This window comes from Uranotaenia lowii, chromosome 3 (assembly GCF_029784155.1).
Source record: "Uranotaenia lowii strain MFRU-FL chromosome 3, ASM2978415v1, whole genome shotgun sequence".
NCBI lineage: Eukaryota > Metazoa > Arthropoda > Insecta > Diptera > Culicidae > Uranotaenia > Uranotaenia lowii.
Genome location: NC_073693.1, coordinates 158,303,149 through 158,330,647, shown reverse-complemented (window position 1 = coordinate 158,330,647; position 27,499 = coordinate 158,303,149). Strand labels below are relative to the sequence as shown.

Below are 27,499 nucleotides of genomic sequence, written 5' to 3'. Positions count from 1 at the left end.
CGGATTCTCTCCGGTTACGCAAACTCATGTTCACATAATTATGGTTAGAAGTAGAGCCAAAAAACCGTTAAGCCGAATATTCGGCTCACCGAATAGTTGAGTTAAGTATTCGGCCGAATAGGCCGAATATTTATTATTTAAATTTATACAATAACAGACTTGTCCAAATTTTCAAAAGATTTTGAATGATTTATGAAATAGCTTGAGGTAATGTTGAATGGTAAATGAAAAAAACCACCTCGAGCAGGAATCGATCTCAAGCCTTCTGATTATCTCTCCTAACCAATATGCCTGATTTTCAGCTTTTGTCAAAAAAAATTAAAATGCATTTTTTATCGTTTTCATCTAGTTTTTCAAGTTTTATCCAGTTAGGTAATAGACTTTTTAAGTGTCTGAACACGAAACAATAAAGGAACTCACAAATTATAGCTGTTTTCTATGGTTAAATTAGCACCCTCCTTAAGGTGGCCATTATGCCCTTATCTCCCCTATATTTAAGAATAAATCCTAGATTTCGTTCAGATTTGCCCTTTTTTTATTTTTTTTTCAAAAACTGTCTTAAATTTCTCGACTATGCGGAAACATTATTTTAACAACTATTTTGAAAATATTTTACTCAAATTCGACCTTCATCTAATTCGTTATCAAACAAGCAATTTCAAATTGCTTGGCACCTGTTTCGGCATGTTACGTCCCAGATTTTACAGGAACCCAATCTCCTTGTTGATAAACGCCCTAGAAGCGACAAGTCATCTGTTGTCCTTCCTGGTTGAAAATAATCGACTCAAACACGGAGAGCATTAAAATGGAAGAAAAAGAAGGAAATGTAAATAACGGCCGTTCGCCGAATACCACTACTTCGTACATATCTAGTTGAAAGCGAAACGGAGTTGGTACGGGGTCAGCGAGTGCATATATAAATTCGAATGAATTGACCGAGCGCTGTGCGTGTGTATGCCTGAAGTAGCCAGCAGATCGTGGTCTAGAGGATAGCATCCTTATCTTCTAAGCCAACGGTCATGAAATCGAATCCCGGTCGTGAAATAAAGTGGCACACATAGTACGATGGAGATTGGCGGTTTTAGCATTAGTGAAATGCAATTTTTTTTGTGTACGGGATTTTCATTCTCTGGGATGACACATCTCTAAGTGGAATGCTATCCGGGTATACCTTGGATTTGTACGCCTCAATGATGTAGCACATGCATGTGGATGGATCTTTTCAAGGGAATTTTGATTGCACTTGGAGATTCTATCTAAATATTATAGCGCCAGCACTAAATTTTACTTCGGAAGTCCGGACTTCCGATCTCGAACTTACTTCCGAACTTTTGACAGTTGTGTTCAAAAAAATAACAGTGTATTATATGCAACGTTGCCACACATAAATTTGTATCCACCAGAGTATCTCTACATACATTAAGCGGGCCACAGACTACACAACATTGGTACAAATGCGATGAAATTCGATGAAATTTTGTCGCTGTGAACACGATTTGCATCGTGTATGGCACTGCTTGTATGAGCGCCCAAACAGTTTGAGTAAAATCGGTCGGGATCGGAATATTTTGTACAAACCACCATCCTCTGCCGGGGTAGAAATGTTTTTTTTGTTGCTGTTGCTGTTTTCGCCAGCAATCGTTTGTGTTCATGTGAAATATACTCTAACGGGCAAGAATGAGATACACAAAAGATTCAAATGAATTTGTGGCAACGTTGATTTTATGTGAATTTGAAAACAGAAAATTTCTTGGCGCACGCTTAAATAAAACGACTCAATATGTTTTGGTCGGAAGTCAGCCATGATGCCAGTTCACCAACGACGTTTATAAAATTTTTATCTAAACGCACAATATGTGTGTGCTCGAAATGCTACAGGTAAACAACTGCCACTTCAACCAATGATAGTGCAGGGGTGTCAAGTAGCATAGCAAAGTAAAAATAGTAACGGGGGATAATGCCACAATAGATCAACTAAATGGTCGAAGTGGACTCTTCCCAATAGGAAAAGTCTTCGGAAGAATTGTTTTGACTGAAAACCAACCCTCATTGCAATTTGTGTTCGCTTATGAAAATAAACATGACTCTGAAGCCGAATTTCCTACAATCAGATATTGAGGTATAAACAAAATGAATGATTTATCTTCGAAATCCCCTAAAACTTTAAATGATTATATTTCTTGAGCATAATATACAGTATCGTTCATAATTGTATAGAAATTGGAAGCACGCACACTGTCACTTCGACTTTGAACTTTCATAACTTTTTACTCTGATGATATTTTTTGATCAAACTTTTTGCGTTAGATAGATCAACTATCACACTATTATATCACAATATTTGAGCTATCTGGAATTTGAATGGCCTGAGAAACAGTAATTCTAAGAAAATCGGACTTATTGGACTTTTCTCATTCAAACTGCAATATCTTTGAAACTACGCTACATTTTTTATTGAAACTTTGCAGAGTGATTGTTGAAATATAAAGCTAGCATGTCTGAAGTTTTCGAAAAGTTCTATTGATGAGATCAAAAGTTACGCGAAGAGCAATATTTCAGGCATGGATCTAGAAATACGATTTCTATAAAATTTTGGACGAATGTTTCCATAGGAAAATCATATTCTCTGTTTAACAACCAGTAAATCTATTTCAACCAAACAATCAAAACAATACCGCGAGATTCTGATTTCAAAACACAAATGGATCATTTATTCAATTTTTTCTTCATTGCTTTTGCCAGACATTTTTTGCCTGATTGGTGGAGGAAACGATATTGTTCTCATGAATCGTCCAAAATTCTATAGAAATCGCATTTCTAGGTTCATGCCTGAATTACTGCAGCTCCCGTAACGTTTGATCTCATCAATAGAACTTTTCGAAAACTTCAGACATGCTAGCTTTATATTTCAACAATCACTCTGCAAAATTTCAACATATAATGTAGCGTAGTTTCAGAGATATTGCAGTTTGAATGAAAATTTGATCAAAAAATATCATCAGAGTGAAAAGTTATGGAAGTTCAAAGTCGAAGTGACATTGCGCGTGCTTCCAATTTCTATACAATTATGAACGGTACTGTACCTTACCATCCAAAAGTTCAATTAAAAGGGGGCTTAAGAGCTGACTCAGTTTTTAAAAAACCTTCATAGCATGCTACACAGCTGAAAATTTAACAAACACAAAAAATCGCACTTGACAAGCCTCATTGTTGTACTAAACATACCGCAAAAACCTTCTTTAGAGCAAGTTCACTGGTGTTGGGAAAAAGTGATAGAAATTTTGACACTATTGAAAACTTTACCATGCAAAAACATTTTCAAGATTCTCAATTCAGTTCGGCTTTCAATTTATTTTCAAACACGTGTTCTATTTTCGCATGCTGTGATGCAAAAATAGCTCGATTTCTATCAAGGTGTGTGTATAGGAGGTGTAACGATATGAGAAACGTTGCACCTTGTTGCAAAAATAAGGACTATAATCGACAAAAAATGTACCTAACGCTTTCCACTTTTGATTTCGTGGATAGAATTTTCAGCAAAACAAGCTACAAATGTATTGTCACATCTTTAAAGTTTGGTTATTTTTGAGATAGCATTTAAAGAAGAAGAGTATAAACGAACATATTTTGGACCGGAAACAGCTGGAAATCAACTATTTGACCATTATCTATGAGGAAAAGTCGTTTAAAGAGAGTTAGAGGACCCAGGGGTGGGGTGAGTGTGAAACAAAAGCTTAGAAAATCGACTTCATGAAGGCAAGTAAGGTGATATCATTCATTGATTTAATTTGAATGTTACAATAGACTGAGTCGATTTGGGGTCATTTTTGAATTTCTCAAACCCTGGGGTCTTAAAAGCTTCGTTTTGTTCCTAAACTCATCCACGATTTTTTGCAGAATTTTCAAGTAACGTTTACATGAGTAAATTTGAACTTTTAGGTTTGTATGGAAAAATTGAATATTTTGTACTGAAAAATCAACATCATTTTTGTTTCTTCTGTGAAACCGAGCCTGCTAATGGTTTTTGTGCCAATTTATAAATTTCTTACAGGAAATTTTCCGCTGAACAACTTTGTCGAATATCACAACTTTGTATCTTTTTAGACAAAAAAGTTATTAGCTCTTTAACAGGTGTATGTCTTTTGGCATTGATAAACAAGAAATTCAATTGACACCCCTGCTGGGTGCCTAGCGGAGTATTGCAAGACCAATTTTCATGCCATACTTCGTTGGGCACAACCAGTGGTGTCAATTGAATTCACGGTTTATCAATCCAAAAATACATACACCTGTTTAACAGCTAATAACTTTTTTGTCTAAAATGATACGAAGTTATGATATTCGACAAAGTTGTTCAGCAGAAAATTTCCTGAAAGAAACTTATAAATTGGCACAAAAACCATTAGCGGGCTCGATTCCACAGAAGAAACAAAAATGATGTTGATTTTTTAGTACAAAATATTCAATTTTCCCATACAAACTTAAAAGTTCAAATTTACTCATGTACACGTTACTTAAAAATTCTGCAAAAAATCATGGATGAGTTTTGGACCAAAACGAAGCTTTTAAGGCCCCAGGGTTTGAGAAATTCAAAAATGACCCCAAATCGGCTCAGTCTAATGTTACAAATCAAATTCTACAATTAATTGAACAGGAAAAAAATATCAGCCACTGATCAACAAAAATATTTCTCCGTTCGTGGAAGATCAGGATCACGATCAAGCACATCTTCCAGATAAAAAGAAAAATCAAATTATCGTATAATGACTTTTGCACTCGAGTTCATCGAATTAAGTATATGTTACGTTAATTTTACACTGCTCGGTACCTTACCGATGTGCGGCCACAGCATCGAATGATAATTCATCATTTCTTGCATCGTCTTTCCCTGGGCAAACCACCAAACGGGCGCGTTGAAGCCAACCCGTTCTGCATATCTGGAATGTTAATTCGGCCTGTAAATAAAGATCTTTCTTCGCGCGCGCAGTTTTCTTAGTTATAATCTGTTTCTGCCCCAGCTTGTGGGTCCCATTTAGCTCCATGCTCAGCTCAGGAGATGCAGTTGCAGCCCTCCTCGGAATTCAAGGGATAATATTCCAAAGGTGTCCCAAGGGAGCGATGGACTGCAACGAAGAAGAACGGGGGTGGCAAGACTCAATTTCATTATTATATTCTCAGGATGACTCGAAGGCATAGGTAAGGTACCCTATACCGAGCCGCGATGAGTGCAAACTCATTTATCGAATTCCGGATGACTACGGATGAGGGCAACAGCATGGATGGGATACTTCTCTCAGCTCAGATGAGTGAAAACCGCGAGAATCAGAAGACGAACCCGGTTCGCGGAGTGTTCAATTCTCGTTGTTATTATGCAGCGTGCCTCGCAACTGTTGCTGATGGATTTGGTGCCATAATTAACGTCCAGGGTGAAATTCAACTTGCACATGCCCGGTTAAGATAGATCGGAATGATTTTCATGCTCTGAGATTTTTATAAATTTTTTACAATTTTATGCTAATTGAAAACGAAAATTTAATTTTTTTTTTCAGTTTTATTAGTGACCTTTTAAACCCTGAGTGATTCGGGTCTAAAGAAACGAAAATTTAATGCCAAACTCTTATATTACACTATATACACTATATTACACACACACTATTACTCTTACATTTCATGTGTAACTTATTCCATTTTCAAAATAATTCTTTATTTTGTGAAAGCTTCGAGCTAAGTACAATCTCCGTCTAGATCCCAAACAAGAAGTTAAAAAAAAACTAGATGTTGAACACCATGTTTTGGAATTGGCAAATTAGTGGCAAATAAAAAGTAATAAAAGACTAAGAGGAGAGTAGGCGTTGACCTGATAGCATCGCACATGTTGTTTTGAGTCCGTGAAAATTTTTGAAAATTGATTGTTTTTAGTTCATTTATTGTGATAAGTTGTTCTTAAATATATAAAACGAGTATGCGGAAGTCTACAGAAACACTAATTGCCTGGAAGTGTTTTAAACCTGCTTGTGGACGGGCTTGTAGATGTGTTTTAAACTGGGTTATGGGTGTGTAAAAATTTGCTGGATGCAGGAGGTTTCAATCGTTTCTTTGAGCAATTAGTTCATGGTATCCGGAGGTCAGAAAATGTGCAAAATATTGAAATGTTTTTTTTTTTAAATACTTTAAATGCAACATCTGACAGATCTCACAAATTCTCCCAAAAGAGTGGATTTCATAGCTCTGAAAATCTGCTGTGGCTGGAGTTTTTTTTTCATATCTGGTGATAAAAGTGTGTTGATCGAATTAAGGAATCCATTTCAATGAAGAACAGTCACAACTAAATTTTAAGTATAAATGTTCAAATTGATGTTTGGATTGTGATTTTTGGAAAATGAATGGGCGTTTCATGCAAGTGTGAAGGAAAAAGGTTTCCTACGATCGGATAAGTTTTTTTCAGTTCCATTTGTGGTTCGCTAAGAGCATCTGTATTCGTGGTCCAAACAGCCGGTTTAGACCCAAATTCCGACCCAAGCAACCGCATCCGTGTTCCATTATACCATTTTCAACTCAACATTTTTTAGAACCGGTATAAGGATTGATCCAAAAGTGATGACATTTGGATCTAATTTGACGCAGTTCCAATTCGTTTGACAATTAATGAAACACCAGTGGGGTTGCCAGTTTTTTCACTGGTTTGGATCTAATTTTGTTGGTTCAATTCTTGTATAAATTAGACCCAAGAATCGACCACGGATACAGGTGCTCTAAGAATTTGCTGAAGAATGACTCAATGATAGTATGTTTACATTATTTTGTATTTTTAGGACTTTTTTAATATTTCATGTTTTAATTATTGGCATTCTTGAAATTATGTCACTAGTTCACACTTTGTTCATGCTAGGGTTAAAAGCAAATATTGTAAAAACCTTTCAAGTTCTTAAAAGATCTGGAAAAGTTTTTGTTCTACTAACTTTCTTCTTTGTTCTTTTTTTCTTTCGCGAGAAAAGGCGCCTAAACCTTGAACAATGACTAGAAATAATGGTATACAGAAATCCGGAACAATACAAAATGATAAATTTCTTATGTTAAAATAAAAATACTTGTATTACTTTTAATTATCACTCTGATCATAAACTTTTGTGATTTCTGTGTACAAAATAACTCATTTCCAGCCGTGGAATGATGGGCCATACTTCCACTAACGACAAGAAGTATTTTTTTATCTTCCTACGAATGACGCCTTGGAACGTATGGTATTGGTACCCTGTAGGTACTGTAAAGTTTTGGCTGTGGAAGTATGGATTGTGAATAGTGAAATAAAAAGTAATAAAAGACTTATGTGGTAAAGTTTTGATAGTGTTGAATTAGCTTGTTTCAAAGCTTTGAACCGATATGGTTTTTTGTATGCATATGGACAATGGAGCAGCCAAACGACCTTGACCTGGCAAACGATATTGTTTTGCTCGCCTAAATACAAAAAGACATGCAGCGCAAACTCGACGACCTCACCGAAAGCTCCAAGGCAGCAGGTCTCAAAATCAATGTCGGAAAGACCAAGTCAATGGAAATCAACACAGTAAATCCTTCCAATTTCGTGGTAGCTGGGCAACAGGTTGAGAAAGTGGAGTGCTTCCAGTATCTTGGAAGCCAGATAACGCCTGATAGTGGTACCAGAAAAGACATCGAAACCCGGATCAGAAAGGCTCGATTTGCGTTTGCGATTCTACGGACACATGCGCATTCACATGGCGGTCGAACCATCCATAATTAACTGTATCGAAAAACGTAGTGCCTCCTCTATTGGGTACTACTTCTTCAAAACAGTTAATTGGTGCGGGACAAAGAATTTAGTATGTGGTCAAGCTTCTATTTCAAATGCTCTTCGCTCTTTTCACCACCTTAGAATTTTCTTCTGATCTTCAATCCGTCTTTCATTTCAACTCTTTAACCCTCACCGATAAAGCCGCAAATTAATTTCATAAAATTTATTCTAATATTGAACAGGTTGTGTTTCGATGGATCACTGGATCACATAGAGCTGTCAAACCCCATAATCAAAGTAGCAGAGAAAATGCAGAAAAATCGAGCGAACATTGCATGGGAGATCAGACGGACAGAAATCCGATTTTTTTTTAAAGTAGACACTTTTACCTTAGAAAAAAAATTGAGAGCTTCAGAAGGCTCTATACTTAAAATATCGATACATTAAAAAATACGAGAAAAAAAGATATTTATAATAACAGATAAGTAAAAAATGTGATGGCAATTTATTGTGGTAAACGTTATTGATTAGGTTTTGTAAAAATGTATTATTGAGTAGCTTAGAGTCACAAACAAGCAAGTAAAGTTAGAGAAAACGAAATATGAACTTATGTATGTACGTGATGGCATTGTAATAAAATTTGAAAATCTGGAAATGGAAACAAACGTCTGTTATGGATTAATTTTTCCTGTGTGACATATTTGCTCAAAACTGCAACAACTATTTATTTACTTTCTCGAAACTCATTTCCCTATCGCAAAACAAGCTAATAGTTTTCGTCTCGCTCAGTTCACACACAGATTTGTCATGCTGCATATCTACTTACATATGTATGTATGTATGTATGTCGAGTTCTCGGTTGCGTACACTCATTAATGAAACTTAATTTGAATTAATTGAACGTGTTTATGGGTTGTTATTATTGTCTTGTTTATTTCTTTTTTTTTATTTGTACCGTACGAACACTGATTTGCCTCTTGGGCCCGCAAGATTTTTTCAGCTTGCTTTCCGTTCCATCCCATAGCCCGGTGATATCTTCTCTTTCTCAGTACCATTATTTTTGATAGCGACCGCATATACGACGACGACAACACACTGCTTCTGCATTTTGTGTCATTATTATTAAATTAAATATGATTTTTGTTCCGCTGGTACACATTCAAATTAAACGTAAATTAGGGGATAATTATGAATGAACACGCAGCTATAACTGGCGCTGCTGCGTCTGTCAACCGTTTGATGTGCTGAGAATAATTAGGCTCTCACTCAAATCGTGTATTGTTTTCCAACGATTTGAAGTGATGCATGAAATACGGTTTTATTTTGAGGTAGGTTTAACGGTCAAATAAATTAATGCTACAAGGCAACTATGTGAATACATTTATCATATCAATATCTATAATATTCTGAATTGTAATGTATATTTTACATTTGAAATCCAACCTCTGTTAGTGTTACTTTAAAGCCCAAAGCCGGAAAAATTTACGATGAGTTAAAGCATCACAAAACAACGGAAAAGTAGCGATTACTTTTCAACAGAAGTTGTCTATACATTTTAAAATATAACAAAATTCTATATTTTGAAGTGAATAAATGTCTACTAACTAAAAAACAAGACACTTTAAAGTAATCAACAAAACCAAATTTGTAAAACTCGATTCAGTAATTAGCAAGACATCGCCGGATCAATTTTAACAAATTTAGTATTCTCGAGTTACCGAAAGTATGTTTTGTGTACCATTTTGTAGAATTGAGTTTCATCACTAAAATTATAACATTTGAATTATGCTTCTAAGAGTAGCACATTTGTGGCAAGCGAATAACCGAGAATTCTAGTGTTTTGTCCAGTGGTCGAAAAATCGCTCAAGAAAAGCAATCAGGAATGGTTTCTAGCTAGAATGATGCTACCTCCGAGTGCTGTGATACGCACGTGGTAAAAGTACCCATTGAATATATGTCGAAAATCAACACTAACTTGATACAAGAAGATATACCTTGCCCCACCGGAGGCTACCGTTGTTATTCGTCACGTGGCTAATCGACGGTGATCGACATACTTGGTGATACATTTTGAACGTCGCTCCCTCAATCATTCCCGAACGTCTATCCTCGCATCATTGTTGATAATGCTCGTTATTGATAGACGATCATTAATGTTTCAAAAGGAAAAATCTGAATAAATACCAGGACCACATGTTCAAAAAAGCTATAGCACATGCTGGACAGTTCATTGCGGTTACCTAGTCATGATTTTGTCCTTCTAGGCAAAACGAAAAATAAAAAATCATCTGATAGCCTACATAGATCGCTGAGAACTGATACATATCACTTATGATCCTAAAGGTTGAAAGTCGTTAGAGGGAGGAAATCAGCATCGAGACGTTCGTTGCTGATAGTCTGCGTCCTTTTTTACCTCATCATGTATCGCAAAAGTGTTTCAAATACAGAAGCGTCGTTGTCATGCATGATTGTTTGTATGATTTGGTTGAAGAAGGAAAATTTGACTGCTTTGATTTTTTGGCTCTGAATGTAGTCAAGCATGGCTCAGTGAAAATGATTGATTTTCGGAAGCATGGTTTTGTCCTTCATGTGTTATGACGTCATGCGTAAATAACGTTTAAAAAATTTTATGAAAAATTCAATTAATTACCTAGTAAAATATTCGAATGCATTCGTATTTGTGTGTTTTTTTTTTAAGTTATTCTTTATTCAATGTAGATTGTATGAAATTTTGTTCAATATAAGATTTTGTCCAATTCATTGTTTTTTGCAGAGATGTAGGACTAAGTGGGGTAATGACGAATAGATTTTCTTCAATTGGCACACTTACAGCCTCCATATGTTTATTTATTATCATAAATTTAGACACGAACGCCACAAACGTTGTAAAGTGTCTATACGGCAACAGGCACAGCCAAAAAAGTTATGGGAGGTGTAAAAATTTAAGAATTTGAAATTTCCATACAAAGCTTGCCGCGGTCTAATAAAGACTGATCTGTGAATCAGTGCGGATAATTTTTTAAAAAATTTCTTCAAAATCATCATAAACTGGATGTAAAACAGTGGATAACAACATTTTAGCTGGATTTCCTATGATCAGATATTCAAAACATTGAACACTGTCCAAATGATTTTAAAAAACATCTGAAATGATATCATTAGGGTTTCAAAACAGATCGGAAACAGCTTCTAGCTATTAATCGGATGTCAAACTACTCCTTTTTGAACTTTTTTTGTAATAATTCATTCCCCACAGCAGCGCGTATGGCATTTGTTCAGAATTACCCCACTTAGTCCTATATGCATAAACATAACAAAAAGGCACTTAATGTGACTGAAACAAAAAAAGAATTAATTTTAAAATGCAGACTTTTACGGAAAAAAATAATATGTAACACCCTTTTCCAACCTAAGCGCTTTTTATATTTTATTGAAAGTTACTTGGTTGAATTGTAAGAATGTTTGGTTTTTTTCGCTTCCGTCTTATTTTTTTTTCCAAATTTAAATTTTTGCGATTGGAATTTTGTTTTGAAGGTATTTGTTTTTCTCTACCTTTTTGTATCGTCTATACGCATTCCTTTTTTTTAATACATTAAATGGTTAAATTTAGTTGTTGGAAACTTAAATTCTAGCTCTGGAAATCTACATAAACACCGTTCCTGTGAAGAAATCTTCAATTGTTGTTTATTACTATGTTCTCTTTTATGTTTTTTTTTTCTTAAAAATATGTTGACAGTTGAAAGATTTTACTGAAACACTTTTATTTACGAGTGTCTGTTCAGAAATACATATTCAAATTCCTTCTACAGACAAGAAGATAATTAGTAACGAATAGTATAATGTGGTTATACTATAATTATCGAATGATTTGAATAATATTTCGAAGCCTTAAAACTCCGTTACTTTCCAAATTCAACTTAAACTGTGAGGAAAAAAAATTAACTGGACACCAGCACTGATTAGAAGATTCCAAATATGAGTCAAATTGCCGACAAGCAAAGGCCAAATTATAAACAGGAAAGAGAGTGTACGAAAATAATAATTACTTATAATTATTTCTCAGAGGAGCAAATTTAATTGAGATGTTTGGTACAATAACCAAAGCTGATCAACCGAGGTCTGGCAAAGCCGGGAGAGAAAGAGGAATAAATGATCACGAAGAAAGATGTGTTGAAATACAGAGGAGAGAAGAAAAAAAAAACCAAACGGCTTCAGATCGTCTGAAGAAGCCCAAAAACTGCACGTTTAAAACTCATCAACGGTGTGTAGTATAATTACCGTTCATGCTCAAAACAAATTATTAAAATGATTAGAAGTCTAGGAGCACTAATTTGGCGTGTTAGCATTATCCCTTCTTTTCTCGGCTTCTATTTTTTCATCATTAAGTTTGATCAGATGCGAACACAGTTCCAGTAAGCTTGCTGTCTCGTATTTTGAGCTTGAGATTGGATACCGAATGAAAAAATCGTTCTGTGCACCATAGTATCTCAAAGTGTTGTAGGTATGTAAATTTGTTAATTTCAACCAAAAAAGACAAAGACAAAAACATGTGACCTAAAATCAAATCTTTCTATTCATTGCGATTTCAAGTGTCGATAAAGCTATGAAATATGGAGACGATCGGTTTGATCTTACTCAATTATTAGTAATATCAACAGTTGTGGCCGAGAACCAACCTAACGAAAATCTCCAACAAGAAATATTAAGGCCTATTTTCATTTAATCTTTACAGATAATTGTAATCGATCACTGTTTTCCACAGAACGAATTCAAATTCACATTTATCCCAAAAAAAAAAATGAAAACTAATTACAATTACCTCAGAAAAACACCAAAAATTTTCTCAATTAACGACGTGTATCCGCTTGCTGGTCAGCCGCTGCCTGGTTCTTGAAATGATTATTCCGATAATTACGCGTTTCTCTCGATCTTGCCGTTCTTTTCCTGAGAACAGCATACGGGACGTTGAGAGCGGATTAATCTGGAAGAAGAAGATGGGAAATCATAACGTCGATTAATCCAATAATTTAGTTAATTTTCTGTGCACGCTTCGAGCTTTCCACGAGATTGTACCTTAAATAATCGATCATGTATGGCGAAATAATTTTTCACTGCTCCCCCAGAAATTAACATACCGATCAGAGTTTCGAGACCCCAAGGAAATTTCCGACTTTCAGATTATAATTTGAACAACCTTTTTTTCAGCCTGGAATTGAACATTGCCACAACGCAGGATAAAATATGTATACTATTTTTAAATAAATTGAGTCAATCCAGAAATCGAAAGACGTAGGTAAAGGAACTTCTAATGCTTTATCGAGAATTATTGCGCCAGCACTAAGTTGTAAATATGATGGCCTTGCAAAGAATTTTGAGATTGTATAACATTGCGATCGGCGTAGGATAACTTAACTTTAGGAGGTTGCTTAAGGGCCGTTCACATACCACGTGGAAAATTTAGGGGGAGGGGGAAAATTAAAACAGCTTTTAGGGAAAATCAGGACTTGGATGACAAATTTAAATTATGAACAAAAACTTTACAAAAACCAATCACAGAAAAGGGAAATTTTAAGAATTAGTTTTGGCTGTGTTATAGCCCTAGAAGACTTTCAAACAAAAGTAACGAAGAAGGTTTCGACGGGTTTGATAAAAATTGATTTTTCTTAGGAAACAGTTCAAATTTATTAAACAATACAAATCCTTGAAATATTTTCTCTTTTGATTATAAAAAAGCGAATCAAATGATGTTTTGGTTTGGAAGAAAGATCAATATTCGCGAAGTTCAAGTCAGTAATTGTTCTCCTTGCATTGGATACGTTTTATCTTTTTTTTTTTTCAAAACTAAATTACAGAAGATTGACGTTAAATTTTGATACTGCTTTACTTTGCAAATGATTGATAAATATTATTAGGAGAGCTACTTAGCCACACCCCGAACGAAGGCGTTCGGGTTTCCGTTGAAGGCCCCAACTACGCGGTAGTGATTTTTGGTGTTGCACGGAATACTTTTTCCTTCACTTCTGGGATTCCGATCGGTGGTCAATTGTTCCTCGAACCGCTTAATCACTCGCGACACCGTGGAATTCGCGATTGCCAACGTTTTAGCGATGGAACGATGCGAGAGATCTTTGTTCTCGTGATGAATGCGGAAGATTTTAACACGCACGAGCTGTTCATTCGACTCCATTTCCGCAAGTTTTGATCACAGGACATTAAAACTTGCTGGATGTTAACAAAGCACTAAGAACTAAATCCACCCAAATTTTCATTAAATTCTACCCAACGGTTAAAAAGTTAGAGCAATTTCAAAGTGTGACAATTTCATCGTGGACACCCTTCACCCTGTTTCTAATGTTTTTAATCCATTGTTCATGGTTATGTGCAAAAAGACAAAAAGGAAGGGCACAATCCAGCCGATCCACACAGAATAAGTTGTCCAAAATTTTTTTTTGTCTTAAGTTAAAGGTCAATAAAAGCGTTTATTTTGATTCTACAAACGTTATTTATACCGTATTTGTTTATGCCGAGTGTTGCACTGGTGCACCACTAGGTGCTGTCAAACTGTTTGTTTATTCGGACGGTGTTGCACTGGTTTTGACCTGGTGTTGCACTGCCATCGGGCGGTGTTGCCCCGAAAATTTTGTCAGTGTTGCGAGAGAGCGTGTGAGTGAGCGAGGTAGCAACAGAGATGTTAAAATCGCACTTTGCCCTTCTTTGCAGAACGATTTTATGTGTGTTCAATGGAAGTTAGTCGAAACAGGTTGAAATAGGTCGAAACAAGTAGAAATGGATTTTGACAGTTGGTAATCTGTCTCTTTCCAATTGACTTCGACCGATTTCAACCAGGTCGTCCGTTGAACATACTTACACCAATACTAATGCATGTTTTGTGCGTTTTGCACACGAATTTCTAGACAGACCGAAACAGATCACGTGAAAATTTAGACGCGTATCGTAACGGGCTAGAAAACAAGCTTATATGCATGGAATCCTTAAATGTATTGAAATAAAAAATTTCGTAATATTAAATGAGACTGAAAAAGCGATGATGGGACAATCTGAATTTATTTTCCCATGCATCTGCAGAGTTCCGCGACATTTTGGCGGTTTGCTTTTTGTGGATGTGTTCACATTAGTAGACCATCTTGGTCTTATATAGCCATCCGCAAACAAAAAATTAATAACAAAAATTGCGTGGACGTGTTTCAAACGCATTCGAGAGGTAAAACCATTAAATTTCTTAAAATAAGATAACTTTATGACAATTTTTTATTCCATTCATTCCCCCCGGGGCAAGTGCAAACGTCTTCTACCGCACAGCACAGGAATAATTGCAGGTAGAGTTAGCACAGCAACAATCCCACCGACTTGAAACACACAGAACCGACTGCCGACTGAATTCAAGCATCCAGAGCACTTGATGAGAATGAAATGGCGAAAACGAAACAAAAACATGCTCTCTGTCTGACACACACGCTGCATGTGTGTTAGTGTGGTAGAAACGAATCCTGCTTTCGAGCTGGATCGGTTTCGACTAGTTTCGATCGATTTCAACTTGCTCCGTTGAACAACGACCAGACCTGTTTCGACCAAAACATGAGCCCGTTGAACAACGACCACTTGACAGAAACTAGTCGAAACCAATCGCTACTTACGATTGAACGCAGCTTTTATTTCGTTAAACTCAATCTGCAATGATGCTATCTAAAGTTCAACTCGGAAAGCATCAGGAAGTAAGCTTCGGGTAAACTCGGCAGGAGTAAACAGCAATCGGGGGAGAAACATCAGCGAAGCAAACGAACAGTTCAGCGAATTAAAGAAAAAATCGTTTTCGTTCGGCAGCCGAACACATCAATCGGACAACGCATGGGGGCGTGGCTAAAAGTGATAGATACAAGGGAACGGGAAACGAGCGAGAGAAGGGTGCGAGGAATGTTAACTCGGTCCGTCGGGCAACGATCGCTCGTGAGCATTCGTGTACGGTAAGCTTCGTTCTGTTGTTTCATTGGTGTGATTTTATTCCTGCGAAGAGGGGAAAACATCAACTCGGAACTGTTCTCTTTGTTTTGTGTGCAATCACGTCATGATTGGAACGAAGATAAAATCAATCTGCACACAACAAGTTAAACTCGGAAAAAATCAGCCGAATGATTCTTTCCGAGGCGAGTTTAAACACCGCTGGGTAGCAATACACTGGCGACGATTTGCGTTTGTTTTTATCGGGTACGGTGGAACACTCCACGAGTGGAGAAAACAAATACACTGGATTCTTTTTTTAAACGATTGTTGTGTTCGTGCAAAAAAAAGAAATCGTGTAAAAAAAGTTCGAAACAACCGGGCAAAATTCATCGCACATTTTGAGTAAAGTGGCCAACTTGCACTGTAAATCGATCATTTCCAACCAGGTAGACCATTCGGAAGTGATTTGAGTGAAACCGGGAAGCTCAAAGATTTGTTTTGGATTGCTTTGTTTTGGGTTTTAAGCCACGGTTGTTCCGGAACTTCCGCAGAGTCTCTAAGTGGCCATTCCGGCAAATGTTTCCGTCGGGAAGCAACGTCCGAATCCATTTACCACCCAAGAGTGGTTCGGACAAAAAGCGGGAATGTGTAGAACCTGTTTTTGACATGTTCAAAAACCGTCTTATTTCGAGAAAATCGTTTAAAAAAAGTCGTTTAAAATAAAACCGTGTAAAATAAGATCGTTTAAAAAAAGAATCCAGTGTACAGTATTAGATAATTTGTTCAATTTGTAAACATTTTTTTTAATTTCATAACATGGTCGGGGTGCGACCAGACCGAACTGAACGCCAACACTCGAAAAGTCCCTTGAGTTTAATATACAAATATGTCCAACTTTATACATAATTAGTAAAGCTTATCAATTAAAGTTTATAGTCCAAGCTATACATTCTCTTGAGTTATATTAGTTTTTGAGGTCTCACATAAGGATTAGATGAGTTTTAAAATCTCCAGTTTCAAAATTTTCTTATAGCGTTCAGTACGGTCTTGTCGCAACCAGGTCATATATTAACAGGTAAATACTACAGTTCAGGCTCCTTTTTTGGTAAGTTTGAATGAGATTCAAATAGTTCGATTCTATGAACTTAAAGTTGAGTTCCCTTCTTCTTCTTTTTCTTGCGATGCACAATGGAAAAAAAGTATATAAACCGCGAAGAGATTGAATATCTTCTCTCCTACGTGATCAAAATCTTTGAAAATATAATTTCAATTAGTGAAAATGTCCAGAGAATCGATTGGACATATCGCACGAGCTTACACACGAAGAAATAGTGCCGTTTAACCCCTTATTCTCCTATACTTTATAAACAATCCAGAAAAAAAACTGATTTCGACAAGAATTGTTTTAACAAAAATAGACCTATCTTGTGTTTTTTTCCAGGAAGCCACCGCATGCATCGAACTCTGGAGTAATGGCCGTTTTACCCTCCCAAGCAACCAAAAGTTCGAATATCACTTAAGGAACGAACTAATAAGTTCATATAAAGCTGTACAAAAGTTCTGCGGAACTTTTTTGCTGTTCAAAATGCTTTTTCGAGGTCCATGGAACTTCATTCTTTATCAAGTTCAGCCGATACTCAAAAAAAGCTTTAAAGTACTGTTTTGGTTTCTGTTTCTACTTTTTGGGAACTTTAAAGTTTGTATGAAGAAAAACAATCTACTTGTTACGTACTTCTCATTTTTTCAAAATCAAGTAGCTATCAAAGGGTTGCAAGTCTTTTTGTACAGCTCAATAGTTTGTAAAAAATCTCAGTTGTACTATTTTGTAAACTTGAAAGTTTTTAATTAGTTCCAACGGGCATTCAAAAGCAACTTCGCATTATAGAAACTTTGAAGTAGATTTAAAAGCTTATATCTACTTTTTCCGAACTTCAACACGTGTTTGCATAAATAAACACATCGTTACTTGGGAAACAACAATGTGAAGTACACATTTAGTTCCGGAAGAACTTTTTAACAACTTGAAAGTGGGAATAAAGTAGAAATTAAGAACCTGAAAGTCGTTTTAAAGAAAATCATCACATCGAGTAAAATCGTTGCCTACTCATGATGTTCATATAGGGCAACAAGTATGGATCTCGACTTCCAAGCGGTGAGCTCGGGTTCGAGGCTTGGTAAGAACATGTTTTTTAAATGTAATGTGAGCTAGTAACAAATATGGTTGATTAATATGAATCAAATTAGTGGACTTGAGAAGGCAATTGAAGGAGCGAAAGCGTAATTTTTTCGATTTTTTATGCTGCTTATAAAGTGGATTTTGAAGCTGCTTGGAAGTTGTTTGGCGATTTATGCGAACCTTTTGTCAACTTTAAAGTTCGTTCAACTACTTAAAAATTGAGCTGAAAAGAAGTTGTATTAGCATACACGATTAAGCTGATCAAACCTGATAGAGGAATGTTATCCGTACTTTTGGTTGCTTGGGCTCAGTCTCCCAAGATTTTTAATATAGATCAGGAAAAATCTTGTTTGGACTTGAATATTTTGGAGCAAATGAGACCTATCTAGTGTGATTTTTTTTTAAGGAACCGAATTAAGGCTTTGAGCCATCGATCGCATTGTAAAATGGAGATATGGCTGTTTTAACCTCAATTCCCCTAATTTTTTTGAAGTTGCAGAAAACCATTTTCTCGCTTGATAATTTCAAACCAAAATGGACTTACAATGTTAGGTGATTATTTTTAGAGGAATCGAATGAAAGCTATTTGAGCCACCGCACGCATCGGAAATTTGAGTTATTGCTATTTCACCCTCAATTTCTCAACATTGTTCTAATAATTCAGAATAGCTTGTTCTAACTGGAAAATTTCGAAACAAATGAGATTTTTTTTTTCGAGAAATCGGACGAAGGCTATTTCAGCCACCGAACGCATCGAGTTTTGTTTTACTCTCAATTCCCCTACAGCTTTTTTTTTTCAGAAAATGCATGTTCGGTCGGACTGGAACATTTAAAACCAAATGAGACTTATCTTGTGTAGTTTTTCCTGAAGGATCGAATGAAGGCTGTTTGAACCACCACACGCTTCGGAAAAGGAGTTATGGCTGAAATTTTTGAAAATGTAGAGGATATCAGGGTGAAAACAGCCATAACTCCAATTTCCGATGTGTGCGGTGGCTCAAATAGCCTTCGTGCGATTCTTCGAACAAAATAACACAAGATAAGTCTCATTTAGTTTAAAATTTTCAAGTCTGAACATACTTTTCCTGAATGAATTGAAAAATGTAGGGGAATTGAGGGTAAAACAACCATAACTCCATTTTCCGATGCAGGTGATGGCTAAAGCAGCCTTCATTCGTTTTCTCGGAAAAAAATCACACAAGTTAGGTTCATTTTTGTTCAGAATTTTCTAGTTTAAAGCTGCGTTTTTTGGATAGTTTAAAAAATATATGGTAATAAGGGGTTAAAAAGGAATTATATCTCCGTTCGTAAGCTTTTGCGGCGTCTGAATCGTCCAATCGATTTTCCGGACCTTTTCACTAAAGCAAAGTATAATTTCAAAGATTTGGTTCGTGTAGGAGTGGAGTTATTGAATTTCTTCGCGGTTTATACACCTTTTTCCCCATTAAGCGATGGTTTAAAACGGAGTTAAAACTGCTAACTGTTACTTCCTGTGGGAAGCATCCGGAAATTTCCATTGTAATTTTTACCGGAAGTGTGATGCTTTTCCACTGCTCTTCCCAAAGCAATCTTCACCGGAATTACAATATCCGGTTCCAGAAATTTATAACCTTTTTTCAATTCCCTTAACAGCTTTCGAATAGAAACAATACTTTTGAGTTCGGCTGCAACTGCATTTTGAGTTGCTACTAAAAAATAAATAAATAAACTAAACTTCCGGTGGATTATACGATTATACTTACAGAATTGTGTATATTTGAAGTTGTTTTAATCGAAGTTAAGATCCATAAAAGTTGATACTCCTTCTGGTTTCCCAACGATCAGGATGCTCACATTTTATTACCAATAAACTTTTTTTGTGTAATTTTCTACACAGCTTAAACTAAACCATTTTATGAAAAAGCACTACCACTAATTTTCCAACACTTGTTTTCTGTTTCCGTTTTCTGGAATCAACTCTGGCTCTTTTATCACTTGCACAATTTTTCCTCTGAATAATTTTCTTTTCCGGTAGTGTGGGAATGCGTAGACCCACTTCCCCCAACGGCACGCGAGCACGATGTCGTCCGGTCAGTTCGGAGCCCCCACGACCTACTACCCCCGCTCCAAGGGAAGCGGGGGCGCGTAATTGGGTCTGCGCAGCCCAAGTTCACACGCGCACTTCCGATCCGTTTGATGCGACGATTTGTTTAGGAATAAACGGGATCGATCGACGCGCCAAAGGAACCGATTTTAGAATTTACACTACACCGACCGAAGAAAGAGCAGGGAGAGAGAAAGAGAGTAAAAAATGTTTCAGAGAAGTCGCGCAAGATTTGTAGCCAATCAAAAAGCGTATATTCGAAAACAAAAACTTTTTCTCGAAAGTTGTGAGAGGCACACGTGCGTTTTACACACAGAGTTGCCAGAGCTTTGGGTTCTTTGACGGATTTACAGCGATCACTTTATTGTACTTGTATTTGTAAACATACAACGTTTCTGCTATTTTTTTAAATCTGTTTAACACTATGTTCACGAAACTTAAGAAAATGAACCTGTTATTGAATAGGCCACAGAAATGTTAAGCTTTTACTTCATTTTTATTCACTCGGTTAAGACTTTATTCTTCAACTCATCTAAACTAAATTAGCGGAATAAGCTGAAATATGAAGTTGGAAATTGGAACTTCATCCAATGTTGAAACTTTCGAAACGAATATTATTCGTTCGAAAACGAGAGTAAGGGTGAATATCTGACAACACTCTTTTAAAAGCTTCTTTTTTCTCTCTTTCTCAAAATATCAACCAGAAGCATTGGCGCTCTTTTGATGCTGCGGTTGAAACTTTGAAAGCTACGCATGACTGCTGAACATACTTTTTCACTACAGTTCAAGCCAAACGAATAGGTAATAAAACAGATTCACCGATATGGAATTTCAGGATCATGATGTTTTTCAAATATAGCTTAATATTACTTATACAACAATACTACTGATATATGTTCGATGATTATGTATTCGAAATAAACTTTTTTCTAAAAACTATCGATCTTCGTGTATAATTCTTTTCATTTTCACTTTTCTCTATCTATTTCCTGTTCTTTTCAAAAAGTGACGATCTAGACTCAAGCGAACAATTGTAAACATTCAAAACGAGTGTGGCTCCTTGAAGCTGTTTCTAATAAAGAAATTACAAAAAAAAACAAAACTGTCAAATTATACTCTTCAATTCGAAAGTTTCAAAAAACGACATGTTTTTTTTTTAATTCTCTTATATAGGTAATTACTTATATAAAAATGTAGGTACGTTCAAAAACCATACATTGCCTAAATAATTCATCATTTCAATTTTTTGCAAGCAAGGTAGTATTGAATTTAATGGAAGAAAACTTTGAAATATGCGGAAGGTTTTATTGGGCTTTCTAAACAGTTCAAATTCTGGAAATTGGGTGACAATGCTACACTTAGGGGCCGTTCACATACCATGTGGAGAACTTAGGGGGGGGGGGGGGGGAGGCTTTATGCAAATGCCCACGCTTGTCTACGGAGAGGGCTTAGGGGTTTGGGTCATGTCCACGTGGACATACTTACTTCTAAAATATTTTCTAAGGCTGAATAAATATTAAGATGTTTAAATCAAACTTTTAGAATTGTAAAGCTTTCCAGTTTAATTTTGAACAACTAGTAGCCACTTTTTTTTACAAAATCAGCAATTTCAATAAGAAAAGGCAAAAACTAATTGTCAAATCAGATTTAGAAAAAAAAAAACAATTTCAAATCTGTCCACGAAGAGGGAGGGGGTAAGGTTTGTCAAATGTCCACGGAGGGGGAGGAGGGGGTAAAAAATCTCATCTTTCTGTCCATGTGGTATCTGAACGGCCTCTTATGGTGGATATAATTCAAAAATATAAACGAGTCCTCTTCGAGTTGATAAAGCTAAGCAGCAGCACAATCAACCCATCCCTCATTATACTAAAATGGATAATTTGTTCCAGATTCATCCACAGCCAACAGTCACCAAATAATTTAATCTTCACTTGGTGACGTATCCCCCCTAGGTTACTGGAAAATATCATTCCCGTCAATGAACGTAAGTAGTTAAGTGACCGATTGTTGCTTCTTCTTCTCCTTCTCCTCTGGTGACACCAAAGCAAACTAAAGGCGCGAACTGAATCCAACCGATACCGAGTGTTTCCTAATTAGATCTACATTTTAAATGAAATAATGACCATAATAGGCCGGGCAAGGTTCGCATTAACTAACGACAATAAAAACGTGCCGATGGGTGGACGATACGGTCCCGCTCTGATCGTACAAAGCACAGCATAAAGCATACACTTGCGCTAAATTTCGTCGAAGTCACCATACAATTGTACTACCATTAGTAAATAGCAAATCAGTTGATAAAATTCAACTCGCATTTGATTATTTGATTATTTAACAAGGAATGAGATTTCTCTGGTTGTGACTCGAATCAACTAATTTTTATTTGTTCAGTCATTTTTTATTAAGTTCGTTAGAATATACTCAAAACGATAATTACCGCTAAGTTGATCGCATATTTTTCTAAGTTGGCTGGCAAACGATGCCTAAATCAGATACTTAAAGAAAATTTAGCAAGATTGTAAAATCATCTTAGATAGTAAGGTTAACACTACAAGTTATATAAAAACAATTATCGTGTCTGCAGTATAAAATTGCCACCGCGAGGACCGGGTCGGTCGTCTGCAAAAGAGCTAAATAAAAAATAAACTTGGTACTATTTGCCGATCTCAAGGCGACAGTTGACCCTCTATCAGTTTGTCCAGGATCGAGCTCTGCATTTCCGGTTGTAGGGACACCTTTTCAAACTTGCTGGATTGATATTTCGAGTACACTGCCTGCACTTTCTGGTTCGGAGCATTCTTCAACACCTTGGCTAACCGCTGCACAACCGGCGAAAGACTCTCGACCGTATAATGCGTGTAGTGTTCGAGAGTTTTGGTCCACAGTTTCGAATCAGCAGTCGAGTTGGCGAGAGGAAACAGTTTCAACGAAATGTACAAAGCAGCAGCAGCAACCTGTAAAGATAAAAGTGAAGGTTGAAAAATTGAGGTAAATGAACAATATCTTGAAAGAAAATTGCTCACCTCCGATGGTTTGTAATGTGCAGTTCCATAATCAATGCTAGCCAGCTCGGTAATATATTTAGCCACCAGATGATTCCGATCAGCCGCCTGAGCAGCCTTCGAGTAACGCCGCAAAAAGTGCGTCGGCAAGGGTTTGCCGAGGTTGAAGTCCAACACTTTGAAGATTCGTTTTTCCATTTCCAGAATTTGTTTCTTGTTGTAAGTGTCGTCAGTGATGTAGGCAAAATCGCTGATATCTGGTGGGAACAGTTCCTCGTACTTGGAAGCGATGAACATAGCAGTTACACCGACGAGCTGCAGTTCCTTCTTTTGCGTGTCCTTGACTAGCTGTAATTGAAATGTCAAGATTCAAACGTGTTATGGATAGCTTAGACCCGCAATAATGATTAATTTACCTGTAGATATCTATCGATGATAGAAACCGTCATATGATACGTATCAATTTCTAATTTAAATTGATAGTGAACTTCATTAATCCAATCGATTAGGATTGTCCGCATCTTATGATTGATCTGAATTTAAAAAAAATGTATGAATTGAGATGACTCCCAAAAAAAATTATCATAACAGCAACGAACCTGCTTGTTTCCCTCCAGGAAGTTTTCCTGGAGAGCATACTGATCTTCCAAACGGTTGAGGTATTTATAAATGTCGTTCACATACTCCGACACCAACATTGGATTCCATGCATCGTTGATATCAATGTTCTCGATTCCTTCCAAAAGTTTATGCGAATGAGTATCAGGAGTGTCAATTTTCTGTGTAAGAGAAAAAGTTTCAACCACATTTCGCGATCCAGAAATAAAACAATATTACCTCAGAAACATTGACATCATCACCACTGGAACCATCTTCTGAAGAAGTCGTTGAGGAAGCATCCGAATTTTTCCGGATTTGTTTCAGTTTGGTCAACGAACGCCGAGTCAGCCGACTTTCTTCACGCTTTAGATTGACGATTTTTACCTTTTTGACCTCTGCTCCTTTGGTGACGGAAACAATTTTTGGTTTCAAAGCTGCTGTTGATTTGACATTTGCTTGCCTCAGTGCTGCAGTCACAGCGGCTGCAGCGGCTGAATTCTGTTTCAACGAGTCTGAACGGGTAACAGGTTTCTTCAGTAGACGACTTGCAGCCGGTACGTTAGTTTCCTCGGTCTTCTTCCAGTGGCTATCGACACGAGCTTTCACATGCTTAAAGGCGGGATCGACCTGCTTCAGCAGCGTTCCGTCCTTCCCTTTGACAATGTCGATGTTCTTAAGAACCTTATTACCTAGCTCGCCCAAGACAGCGCGTTTGCCCTGCCCAGGGTCCTTAATCATCTTTTTCGCTTGCAAACGGGCAGCGTCATTCTATAAATCGAAAAAAAAAAAACAGCGTTAACCGAAAAATTGCAACAAACAAGAGTTTAAAATTACTACAACACTTAACAAAATTTAAAAAAAATTGTCTTCCGGACAGCAGATTGTTGTAAGCAGAAAAAATTCTCTGGAGAGTAATCATCTGAGAGTTGATTTCAACAGTTTAAAAAATACCAAGAGTACGTTAATTTTATTAGTATGTAATTTTTAAGATTCCTTTTTTTTATTACTAGCGCACGGGGCGACGATTATTCGAAACGGCGAAAATAAAATCTTTGGACAACCATGCAGCACTGGAGGCCAAATGTCGAAGGAACTTTCATCACTTTTTGGTTTTGGCGAGATTCTTGATCTTCAGCGCCGAACAATATTATAAGTGAGAAAAAATAACAGGAATAATTACAGTTTTGAATAAATAAAAAGGTATTTTAAATTTTTTTAATGGTTTCATTGAATACATGGATAGATTACCATCATTATTATTACCATTACCATGGCATGCACCATGAACTTAACGAAAGATTCTGGCTTGGATGGGAACAAGCATCACCGTATAAGTTTGAGAGCCTCCTACTTTAATGTGAACCGGTAACGACGCCGGCCAAGTCCTTGTAGTCGATAGGAGGAAGGGAAATGCAGCACATGTGATAATTTGTTTGGCGGAGGCCGACTGTACGCCATCCCTCCACTGATGTATATGAAGCAAAAAAAAAGCGAGATGGACTTTTGAGGAGAAATAGTTCGATAACCTTTTCATTTTCTATTCTTCGCTACGAATTTTTGGTGATTTGATCAATTAAGTTGACATAGGGTTAGTCTTACATATTCAAACAAAAAAGGGAAATGTAAATGTGTAAATTTAATTACCATTGAGATAAACACAAACAGTATTTGTGAAATTTTTACACTACCTTGAAATTTTTACGACCTAGGCAGTTATATTGAAGGATTCGTCACTAGAATTAGAACTCCTACTAACCCTAGTTACATCCCGTAGTCTGTGATTATAAAATAATGCTTTGTACATAGTATAAACACGAATATAAAATATTCTAGCAAAAGCATCAACTTCCCACCTAGAAATCCACGTTTCAAATGTTCTTTAAAACCGAATTCAAAATGGTCCATCCGCCATAACGGTCATTCCCATAACAAAAGAACTGTCCCTTTAAATTTCACAATGGCGTCCACTTGGTCCATCTGTGGCTAGGGAAAGGAAAGTGTTAAAATAATGTATTAATATTTTACTCACCTCGTCAGTTTTAGCAATGTAGAATTGGGTGGCCATTGTAAACTGGTTAATCACTTTATCAAAATCACGTACTTTCTTTCTATTCTATTTTGGGGAAACTGCACAAAAACCAGTTTTCTGTACAACGCAACACTGATTTTCGGTCCGACAGATCCCAACGGTCGTTTTAGGGCGCCGATGTCTGCCGCGCGAGACGTTGAATGTGATTGAGCGAACGGAGTGGATTTTAAAAGCAAAGCTTACTTGAGCTGCAGCAGAACAGATGGGATTTTTTTACATAACGGGGGAAAGCTTCGGCGAACACACGCATACCAACAAAGCAACTCGAAGTTTGCGTTCCGTAACACGCTGAATTTATTTTAGCTTATTAGTGTCCAATGACTGTACAGATTCGAAATATTTCAATGTTTGGGTATATTTCAACGCTGCACAGATAAAAGGATGGCGAACTCTGAATTTCGGTTGCGGGACAGAGAATTGTTATCTGTTGTTGTTGAAAACATGAGACAATGATTTTGGGATAAATAAACATTACTTTGGTCGAATTATTTTCTTGCGTTTCTGCAAAAATAGTACCACAAATATTTTATTTCCAAAAATTATAGTAAATTTTATTTTTCCAATAATTTATTTATCTTAAGTTTTGCCGCTTCGTTCCACATCCTGGGCCAAATTTCCGGAAGTCTTCCTGTAAAGAAGAGAGTAAAAGAGAAAACATTCAAGATAACAAGACACAAACGAATGACAAAAATACTTTCCTTAAAAACATTGAATGAAATGTAGGGAAGGTAATTAAGCACTAGCAACTTTAAGATCGTAGTGTAACAATAAATAATGTTGAAGGTAGTTTCTCACTTTTAAACATGATAGCGATGATCTGAACCTTATCGGACAACTTGGAATTCCGCAGCTTTCAATTCGATACTTTCCTTAGTTCCAATCGTGTCGTCGGCTGAACAATTGACCTGAAACTTATTTGAAATTTTAATAATTTACTTTAAATAAATTTAAAGAAAACTCACCAAATCCTCCACGCACGCAGCAAAAAGATTTTTAAATCAAAGGAAAGTGTCGCAGAAACAAAACAAAATTTTCTTTGATTTGGGGATTAATAAAAAAATTGGTTCAAATGCATTTTCCTTTGTTTCAAAAAATTTTTCTTTTGAAAAACTTTTGATTCAAAATATTAATGCTTTGATATTATTAAAAAAAACAGTTTCATTCGATTCAAAGTTATTTTCTTTTGCCACAATGTAATTTAGATTTAGATTTAAAAGCACATATTTATAGAACCATTTTCAATTTATTCCAATTGGAAGTGATATTTTCTGTTGCTTCGAAATTCCTATTGGGAATTTCGAATAATAAAAAGAAAGTATTTAAAATTTTAAATTTATTTTATTCAAAAACATATGACATACACTCAGAAATAGATAAAATATCAAACAATCATTTTTTAGGTATTTTCACTTTTCTTCCTTTTTGCGCACAAGAATATTTCTCATGGTGTAATTGCTGGGATATTTCTCACTGAGAAATATTTCTGCGATTAAAATTTATGCATTGAGAAATATATTTGATTTATACACCACATACATATTTATATATTTATACAATATATACATTTATACATATATACATAATAGTATACACCCAGTGGGTGGTATGAATAAGGTTTAGCAATTGCTACGGTAGCTTTTACTTAGCTCGAAATCAATCAAAGCAAAAGTCCAAAGCATTTGCTTAGTTTGGTATGAATAAACATTTGCTTAGCGGATGTGTACTAAAATCTAAGAACATAGCTTTTGCTTCGAAAAATAGAGCTATCCAACCAGCAGAATCTGAAGTTTTCTAAAGTAAAATGAAAGAAGACGATCAAAAATTGAAAAGTACGGCTAAA

The 27,499-nt window shown here is 36.2% G+C and overlaps 1 protein-coding gene and 1 long non-coding RNA gene across 2 annotated transcripts in view; both read right to left on the bottom strand.

The window, feature by feature from the left end:
• LOC129753184 (uncharacterized) overlaps positions 1–20,095 on the bottom strand; it is a 78,204-nt gene extending 58,109 nt beyond the window's left edge. The window contains exons 1-2 of the long non-coding RNA XR_008738915.1: positions 19,628–20,095; positions 12,570–12,731 (exon numbers count right to left, since the gene is read on the bottom strand). This is a non-coding gene — a long non-coding RNA (uncharacterized LOC129753184). The remainder of the gene's footprint in view (positions 1–12,569; positions 12,732–19,627) is intronic.
• A 2,249-nt stretch (positions 20,096–22,344) lies between these two features.
• LOC129754632 (G2/mitotic-specific cyclin-B) lies at positions 22,345–25,825 on the bottom strand. The gene is made up of 6 exons (XM_055750795.1): positions 25,600–25,825; positions 23,808–24,338; positions 23,570–23,749; positions 23,387–23,503; positions 22,992–23,318; positions 22,345–22,922 (listed from the first exon to the last, which is right to left on the bottom strand). The coding sequence occupies exons 1-6, from the start codon at positions 25,633–25,635 to the stop codon at positions 22,635–22,637; spliced, it is 1,479 nt and encodes a 492-aa protein (XP_055606770.1). The 5' UTR covers positions 25,636–25,825; the 3' UTR covers positions 22,345–22,634.
• Between the last annotated feature and the right edge of the window lie 1,674 nt (positions 25,826–27,499).

Coding starts and splice junctions, on each gene's coding strand:
- LOC129754632 (XM_055750795.1), bottom strand. CDS start 25,635: ATGGCCACCCAATTCTACATTGCTAAAACTGACGAG. Junction 24,339..25,599: donor ACATTGCTAAAACTGACGAG/GTGAGTAAAATA, acceptor TTCGATTTATAG/AATGACGCTGCCCGTTTGCA. Junction 23,319..23,386: donor TCATCGATAGATATCTACAG/GTAAATTAATCA, acceptor TTTCAATTACAG/CTAGTCAAGGACACGCAAAA.